Here is a 9477-nt window from a genome sequence, read left to right on the forward strand (position 1 = left end):
AACAAAAATCTTCAGTAAAATAGCACAATGTTGCAGAGAGAAAGAAAGAAAAAATTCAAAATATTCTAACAAAATTGAAAATATAACAAGTTAAATTTTAAAGGGTTAAATATTAAAAAATGAAGTTAAGTGAAAAGATAATGAAAATTTGAACTTTATAATAAAAATTTGGAAAGTTTACGAAAAAGATATAAAAAAAACAAAATGTAAAAAAATAAAAACTAATTCGGAACGATAATTAATAAGTTCAACTTTAAATGAAAAAGAATAAATAATTGAACTAAAAATCTACTCAAAAATGTAACATGCGCATGTTTTAAATGATTAAAATAAAATTAAAGAATTCTGAGAATTAAAAATAAAAATAAATGTTTAAATTTCTTTCCACAACATGATGTTACAAAACAAAAAGAAAAATTCTGAAAACTAGATGAGAATAAAAATTAAAAACGTAAAAATTGAAATTAAGAGTAATTACCTAAATTCTTCACCGAGTCATGTTATGGAGAGAAAGATAAATAAAACATTTAGAAATAAAAATTCACTACGAATGCGAGCTTGACAAAATAAAATTTACTGTGTGACAGGCCAAACACGTTATATGGAGATTTAAAAAATCAAATAAATTTCAGATAGAATCTATGGTTATCGAAATCAGTGACATCATTTAAGATTAAATCAGGAAATGTTTTTTATATAGGTTGATGTACATTTCTTCATAAAAACCCATAATCTTTGATTTTTTCAAATTTTTGGTAATATTGATATTGTTAGGGTGTGGTGAATGGTTTTTTGAAATTAAATGTTTGTAAAAAGCTGAATTTTCTTTTTTTATGTGTTCTTTGTATCTTATGTTGATGTTGCGTCCTATTTGTCCGATGTAAAAACATTCGCATTCATTATACTTGATTTTATAAATACCACTTTTCTCCTTTTCCTTAAATCTGTGTTTATTGTTAATTAAAATTTGACTTATTTTATTAGAATTTGAAAATGCGGGTGTAATATTGAATTTATTAAGGTTGTTTTTGAAAACATATTGTAAATTAGGGTGAAAAGGGACCTTTATGTAAAAAGTATTCAACCTAGTGGCTGGAAAAATCAATTTGATTATATTATTTCTATGAAGTTTGTCGTAAAAACTTTGTATTTCGTCGATGTTAAAACCGTTCCTCAAACCAATCTCAGCGATCCTACGTATTTCTTTTGTAAAGTTAGTTTTATCAAGGGTGTTCGTACAGCACGTCTGAAGAAAAAGTTGAACAACTATATGAATGTTTAGGAATGATACAGTCAATACTGGTAGGTTTACGGTTTGGTTTATCTTCTTGATGTTACGATTTCCATGTCAGTAAGTATATAAATGTTGAGCATTTCTAGTATTACTTTCTGTTGTCACCTAACACAAAATTTAAAGTATGTATTGTTTTTTTTTTATAAGTTAGGTATTTTAACTTTTGATCTGGAGAGAATAATAAAGAAAGGTAAACTTCAATGAAAAATTGCTCTTAGAAACCGTTCTCAAATGTAAATACATAACTACGAAATGCTAATATTGACGTTGTATCATTCAGCATCCACAAAATATTAATTATATATATATATTATGTAACGATTTCTAAGTAAAATTAATAATGCATGGATTTTCGAGAACCCCGAACGTTTCTCCGATCAAATTAAACAAGCCGAGCATACTCAGAACAACAAGATGATATATTCACTTAAGTAAATCATACTAAACGAACAAAACGAACCTAATTGTTCGTATTTCTTTCATTATTTTTTATATTATTGCGACGCCACAACTGACATGAAAATGGCATCGTACTACATAAACCATCACTAAGTAGTACGAAGAACGCTACTACCAATGTTATCGATATAATCATCAAATAATTAACAATCATTAAAATGTATATAGATTCACAACATATAGTTTTAATATAAAAAAGAAACTAGTTTTTGTAGTAGTTTTTGATAATGTTCTAGGAAATATTTTTAAAACCGATTTGATGTAATAATTCATTTTCCAATACAACAATCTTAAATATTATATTCCCATACATTTCCAAACTATCCTAACATTATTATTATTTTTTCGATATATTAATTATTTTTAATTTGCAATAATCAATTTTTAGATAGTTTTCTAAATGATTTTTTTCTAACAAAAATATTGTGTTAAGAAAAATTCAAACTTTATAAATAATAAAATCTTAATCGCGTTATTTCTTATATTTTATAAAAGGCAAGAAAAATAAAAATTCAAAGAAAAACTTACATATTGGGTTTGCCGAAGAATAATCCCATCCTCCTTCAGTTAAAACAAGAAGTAATTATAAGGTCCTGTATGAAATGAACACGAAACTGAATTGATTTAAAACGAGAAGAAGTCTTAAAAAAAGTAATAAAGTAATAAAAACTGCCGCCCGCCAAAGAGCCGGGTCGCGCTCCTCCGCAACGACAAACGCACCGCAGTCTATACTCCCGCAAAAGCGAAAGAAGCACCGAACACAACCGGACCGAACACGACCGGCGTTTTCTCGTCCTCTCTTCGCGGTGCACGTACGAAGATTAAGCGTGGTCCGACGACGTACACTGTGTTTATATGAGGAGGCGCGCTTATTCACAGCAGCCCCAGCAAGCCCCAGCCTCTTTTGCCTGCTGCTGGTCAGCGATGATGTTGTTTCGTTTCGGTCGTGCGAGTCTCTTCTTCGCGTGATACGAGGGCGAACACGCGGGGCTGAACATTTCGGGGGCCCACCAATTTCGATTTACCGTTAACGGTAAAAGTGACCGGGGAACGCGGTGGCGTCTCTTTGGTTGGAATTGGAACTGAAGACGGTTGGAATCGCACGTGGTCAAAAGAAGTTTAAAGAGTTCAAAAAAAATAAATAATTTATGTTAAAAAATTAAAGAGTTTAATTAATTCTATTCTATAAAACGCATTTTTTAATGGAACATTGTTAACTTATGTAAAGATTTTAAGCTAACAAGTGGGTGAGCTGAATGACATTTTCTTCGATGAAATTGGTGATAGTTATTATGTTTTCCATATAGTTGTACATCGTACATATGCAGAAATGTAGAGTTTTGTACTGTACTGTTAATATTGAACAGCTGTAACCACTTTTTGTCTTTGAAACCATGTACAATCTCAAGTATAGTATTTATTTTGAACAATTAAAAATAAAGTTATTACAATAAGAAAAAAAAATACAAAGAAATAAATTTAGTCTTTAACTATCAAGATCAATTAACTATCAAAAGAAAAGCTTATGCATTATCTCCCCCAGTAGAATGGACTCAAAAAAAAACATTGTTGAAATCCAACTCAAACATCTACTTCCAGTAGATATTTTCTGCTACAAGATTTTGAAGATAGTGTGGAAGAAACGTAATCAGAGACTCCACCAAAAGGATTAACAATAAAAATACTACCGATATACGGGGTGTTTCATAATATATGCGTAGGACCTCAGGAAGTAACAGCTTGGTACTGAAGGTCATGAGCTCTAAAGTTGACCGTTTTCGAGAAAAATCAACTTTTATGCCGAATAACATAGTCAATTTTTTGAAATAAAAATTTTATTTTACTAAAACGTTAATAAGTAACAAAAGCAAACGTTAACTTCATAATTGCACAATTAAAAAAAAACAATTACAAATCATACACAGTCAAATTAAATGTTGGAAATGTCCGCCGTTAGCTTCTATGCACGCAGCAATTCTTCGACGCATTGACTGTCTAACACGCAAGAAAATTCCCGGAGTGTTCCGAATTATGTCACAAGATACAACAATACGCTCTCTTAATTGGTCAACATTTTCAACTGGAGTAGCATAGACTAGGGTTTTCAGATGGCCCCAAAAGAAAAAATCTAAACAATTAAGTTCGGCAGATCGCAGTGCTTAAGACCTCCTCGACACATCCAACGGTCTGGGTATTCGTCGTCCAAGTATTGGCGAGCAACCAATCTAAAGTGGACCGGAGCTCCATCATGCATAAAGTACATGTTTTGTCTTACTTGAAGCAGTACTTCTTCTAGAAATTGTCAATAATCTGCACCGTTTAATCTGTTCGGTAAAAAATGTGGACCTATCAAATAATCACCGACGATGGCAGCCCAAACATTTACGGAAAATTGTTGCTGATGATGGCCTTCTGAAATTTCATCTGAATTTTCTTCTACCCATATGTAGTTATTGTAAAAATTGAAAATACCATCCTTCTAGAAGGATGCTTCATCGATAAACAGAACTTCGGCTCTAAACTCAGGATTTTAAGCTATTTTGACTTGCATCCATGTACAAAAATCCAATTTTGGCGGAAAATCTCTTGGCAATAAGGCGTGTAGTCTTTGGATATGGTAGAGATACAAAAGTTGCGTTTTCAAAATTCTCCAAACCGCCGAGTGAGATAGGTTTAAGTTGTGAGCAATTTTTCTGGTACTTGTGGTCGGATTTCCATCAATTTCGTTGAGGACAGCCTCTTCTACTTGGGGATTTGCAACTTCCATAGGCCCATTATCAGCAGTATTCCTTTTAAAACTTCCATTTCCCCATAGTCGTTGGTGAAAGCGTAGAAACAAGTTATGGTGTGGTACTGGGCGATCAGGATGCCTTTCTTGACACATCTGCCTTGCTTCTGCCCAATTACCACACGCCATTCCGTAAAGGTAATGCATTTCGCACATTTCAGCGTTTGTGTAATTAATTTTTAATTTTGTAATACAAGTTTACTTTTTGCAGGTACAAACTAATTGTTATTTTGACAGGAGATAGCTTTTTTAAAATTTAAATTTGTGTAGGTCCATGTTTCGGAAGTGGAATATAAGAATTGATATATAATTAAGAAGAAACTCTTTGCTTCCGGTAATATTTATTTATTATATATTTTTGATATATACATATCAATTTCGCTTTGAGCATTTTAACGTGTTCTGTACTTGTGTTGTTTATTACGATAAGACAGCTGATGATGAACATAGTTCGAATCTAGTCCTGTCATTTAAATTAAATAAATGTTACCGGAAGCAAAGAGTTTTTTCTTAATTATACAGGTGTATCTGAATGACTGCAACAAACTTCAAGGGGTGATTCTTTAGTGAATTTTAAGGGTACTTTGATATATGAACCATGGGCGACTTCGGCTCCCCTAAGGAGCTACACCCCTCCAAAAATGGCGGAAAATTTTGGTTTAACTTTTTTTTCTCAAAAACCATAAACGCTAGGAAAATGAAATTTGGGGAATATGTTTAACTCATAATAGGGCATGTTTTGACCCTATTTGTATTTTCAACCTACCCCTCTAAACTACTAAACGTAACCTCCCCCTTTACATTTTTGCTAATATTTTTTTTTATGCAGATGATAAATACATTAAAAAAATGTTATCTAGGTAGATAAAAGTATCCTAAAACTTTTTTTAAAATAGTAGCAAAAATGTAAAGGGGGAGGTTACGTTTAGTAGTTTAGAGGGGTAGGTTGAAAGTACAAATAGGGTCAAAACATGCCCTATTATGAGTTAAACATATTCCCCAAATTTCATTTTCCTAGCGTTTATGGTTTTTGAGAAAAAAAAATTCCGCCATTTTTGGAGGGGTGTAACTCCTTAGGGGAGCCGAAGTCACCCATGGTTCATATATCAAAGTACCCTTAAAATTCACTAAAGAATCACCCCTTGAAGTTTGTTGCAGTCATTCAGATACACCTGTATATCAATTCTTATAAAATTTAAAGCCTACTTGTTAAAAATAAATTATACAATTTTTTACACAGTTTGTTTAATTGTAAAATAAAATTTTTATTTCAAACAATTGACCATGTTTTTCAACATAAAAGTTTTTTTTTTTAGAAAACGGTCAACTTTAGAGCTCGTGCCTTTTTTGTGTAGAAAACATTGACGGTTCAAATCGGCGTCTCAAAACCGTACTTTTTCCAGTGGCGTAGAAGTTGGAAAGAAAAACAATCACTACCCCTTCAAAATCTTCACCAATTATCACATTAAGAAAATGTTTTCCCGCACAAAACTTAGCTTATTATGCCAACAAAATCTAGAATCTAAAATATCTATATCTGGGCCTCAGATCAAAAAAAAAAGGGAAAGTTTCTTTTCAAACATAAATAAAAATTTTAAAGGTCGATCTTGGTATTTATATAAAAAGTCGATTTTCATCAAAAATTAGTGGACACCATTGTCCTATCCCGATACAGCCCCAGAAATTTTGCAGTAGCAGATTCTCTCTTATGTCGAGTGGGCAGATAATAATGTGCAATAATTAATATTGCAGGACAAATCACAAACATGAAAGAAGGTTCAATAACAGACAGTGCCTAAGAATCGTCGTGCTTGATTTTTACATTACACGATCATCGATTATTCTTAACATGTGCTTATCTCTCATTTATTAACATGTATTGAATATTTTATTACATTTATTTGTTTTGTAAGCCTCCAGTGCCATAAAAGTAAGGTTCAAGCAGAAGACTGGAATGACAGATCGTATCAAGGTCCAACAGATCGATCTGAATCATATTTTGTTTCATGTCATTACCGATTTGCCCGAATATTAAATTTTACCGATAAGTTAAACTGTTACCGATCATAAAGTATTTTATTTGTTGGTTTTATTGTTCCATCTACCCCAGCGTTTCTCAACCTGTGGGGCGAGCCCCCCTAGGGGGGCGGCATAATTCTACATGGGGGGTGCCAACACATCAAAATGAAAAAAAAGATAATTACTAATAAAAAATTAAGTAAGTACAGTACACGTTTAAACTAATACACTCGTACTATTACCTAGGTATTTAATTACTATAAATATAATTGTATCAGTAGGTACTGTCAAATGCCAAATGAAACTAATAATGACTCATCAGTACTAAATTAAAAATAGCTATAATGATTATAATTATTAGTGACTCCCTTGGGGCTGTCTCGCACAGCAAAGTTTGTCAAAGGAAGGTTTATATTACAAATAGCCACTCTCAGTTCTTTGGTCTATATTCAGTCGAGACCTATATTTTGTCTTTAAAGCAGCCACCGCAGAAAATCCGGCTTCACAAAGGTAGGATGTTGAAAATGGTAATAATATACGAAATGCTCTTGTTTTCAGTGGAGAAAATTCATCATCCAATCCAGTCCAAAATTCAAGAGAGATTTATTACTAAATTCTCTCTATTACTAAATTTCGCCGCTTGCAGTAAAGTGTATGAAGATTTCTTCTTCTGCAGTTGAGAGACCTTCGTGAGTAGTTCGAAATGGATCCCTAACCCATTCGTAACTTGCTACCAATTTGTCGTCAGCAAGAAAATACTTTTCAAAATTCTGTGCCAACATGGCTAAATGACTTTCTATTGTTACAAGAACAACTTTCACATACTGTTCTTCTTCCTTGTATGTTTTGACATACTCATTCACATTTGCAAACATTTCTAGTTTTTTTTTGTTTCACATTTCTGCTCCACAGCTCTGCGTGTTTGCTCCTTGGAGTTGTAGATTCAGGGTATTTAATTTCTCGAATATATAACCAATTTCATCACAAATAAAGCATCTCGAAACAACAATGTTGAGACCAAAACTCATTTCTTTGGAAACCAGAGCCTTTCTATAGATGGTCGGTGTCCAGGCACATTGCGGAGATTTTTGTTTCACAAGTGCTTGTACGCTTTGGAATCTTCCAGATATTGTACAAGCACCATCGGTGCATATTCCAACGTAATTCTTCCACTCTATGTTTGCCTCATTAATATAATCAATTAAAATATCAAACAAAGCGAGTGCTGTTGCTTTGAGTTATATCGATATGCGATCACAAAACCAGACATCGGCAATTAAATGAGCGTCTTTATTGCTATCTGTTGCGTCGTCAAGCTGAATCGAAAACAATTTGTCACACAACTTTTCAAGAAGCTGATGCTGTACATCTTCGGCTATATCACCAATTCGGCGGACAACAGTATAATTTGAAAGAGATACCTCTTTCAAAGGATTGTAATTGTTTGGCAAAATTATCTCTAAACATAGTTTCTACAATCTCCATCGCAACTGGCAGAATAAGGTCTTCACCAATGGTGTGAGCCTTTTTATATCTGGCTATTTTATATAATACTTTGTAAGAGGCAAGTAAAACTTTTTCGTTCACAAACAAAGTTTTTTTGATGACTAATTTTAATTCAAAGAATTCTCGGGGCTTGTTAACGTACCCACTATGAAGTGTTTCCAAATGGCGTCTAAGATTATTAGGTTTCATGCTGCCAGCTGCCAAAATTTTTAAATAAATGACTCAAAAGAAAGGTAGAGGGGCGCCATAAAAATTGTTATTGAAAATTGGGGCCCGAATACTGAAACGTTGAGAAACGCTGATCTCCCCCTGCTGTCCATTCTATCCAATATACTAATAATATAGGTACTCTTTTTCTATATATCCATTGCTGCCAATATTTTGTATGGTCTAAAAATGATAGCAGCAATTTTGCTAGCTGAAAATAAAAAATCTATCGCTATCACATTTCTTGAATATTTATATGGTCTGATATGACAAATTACATATTAACCCATGTTTGTGTATTGCGTGCCTACTTTTATTTGATGTACTGTTGTCATTTATTGAGAAAAATGAATTTACATTAATTTGTTACTTTCAAACTTTTTAGACAGTAATCAGTTAATTAACAGGATAGCATTTATACATTTTTCAACCACTTCCACAAAGTATTTTTGTAAGCACTGTTAATTGAGCTATTCTTGATGCCTCTTATTATTTTCCAAATCAAACGTTATTTGCTGCCCGGATCATTGATAATAGTTTCATTTTCTTGTCGCGTATTGTTCAATGGTACTCTTTTTTTATGGTCTGTACAGTCTTCTCGTGCCAATATAAGTGTCTCGGTGATTCGCGAATATAAGATAACAGTTTCAAAAGTTAGATGGCTGTCATTATCGATACATGTAAAACAAGCCGGTTCAATTTCTAAACAATCTATTGATATTATTTTTTTAATAAATCTAACAATAAGAACACTTCCGTCTTATTTTTTTATTATTTATAAATATAGTCATTTCGTCAACGTTTAACGGTGTTAAGTGATTCACAACTCTATAAAGCTACATTAAAAAAAAATTAGCACTATAGGAAAAAATCCTTATTTCTGTGTACCGCTCCATTCAATAGCAACTATTTCTAAATCCATATGAATGGCAAACTTTAGATATCAGTTCATTCTTTCGCATTTTAAAATGTTTCAATGCGTATTCTCCTTAAATATCCCAAAACGTATCCGTTCTGTATACACGGTAGCGCAAGTATTTCGATATAATAACTAGTACACCTTTTCATAACTCTTCAATTGCTATCGCCAGCCTTTCTCTCTTGCAAATAGCGGTACTGTCACTAATTTCTAATCTTCAATGATACTTTGATTATTCATTTCCCTGTAGTAAAGAATCTATTTCTATCACATTTCCCCGGATTT

The 9477-nt window shown here is 32.6% G+C and overlaps 1 protein-coding gene across 4 annotated transcripts in view; it reads right to left on the reverse strand.

Moving 5' to 3' along the window:
• Window positions 1-2582, reverse strand: part of LOC111422534 (proteoglycan-like sulfated glycoprotein papilin) — a 143941-nt gene extending 141359 nt beyond the window's left edge. For all 4 annotated transcript variants that reach the window (XM_023055745.2, XM_023055749.2, XM_023055753.2 and 1 more), the window contains exon 1: window positions 2282-2582. In XM_023055745.2, the coding sequence (XP_022911513.1) occupies window positions 2282-2310 (29 nt within the window). In that variant the 5' untranslated portion in view covers window positions 2311-2582. The remainder of the gene's footprint in view (window positions 1-2281) is intronic.
• Window positions 2583-9477: the final 6895 nt, after the last annotated feature.

Source organism: Onthophagus taurus, chromosome 7 (genome assembly GCF_036711975.1).
Source record: "Onthophagus taurus isolate NC chromosome 7, IU_Otau_3.0, whole genome shotgun sequence".
NCBI classification, from domain to species: Eukaryota; Metazoa; Arthropoda; class Insecta; order Coleoptera; family Scarabaeidae; genus Onthophagus; species Onthophagus taurus.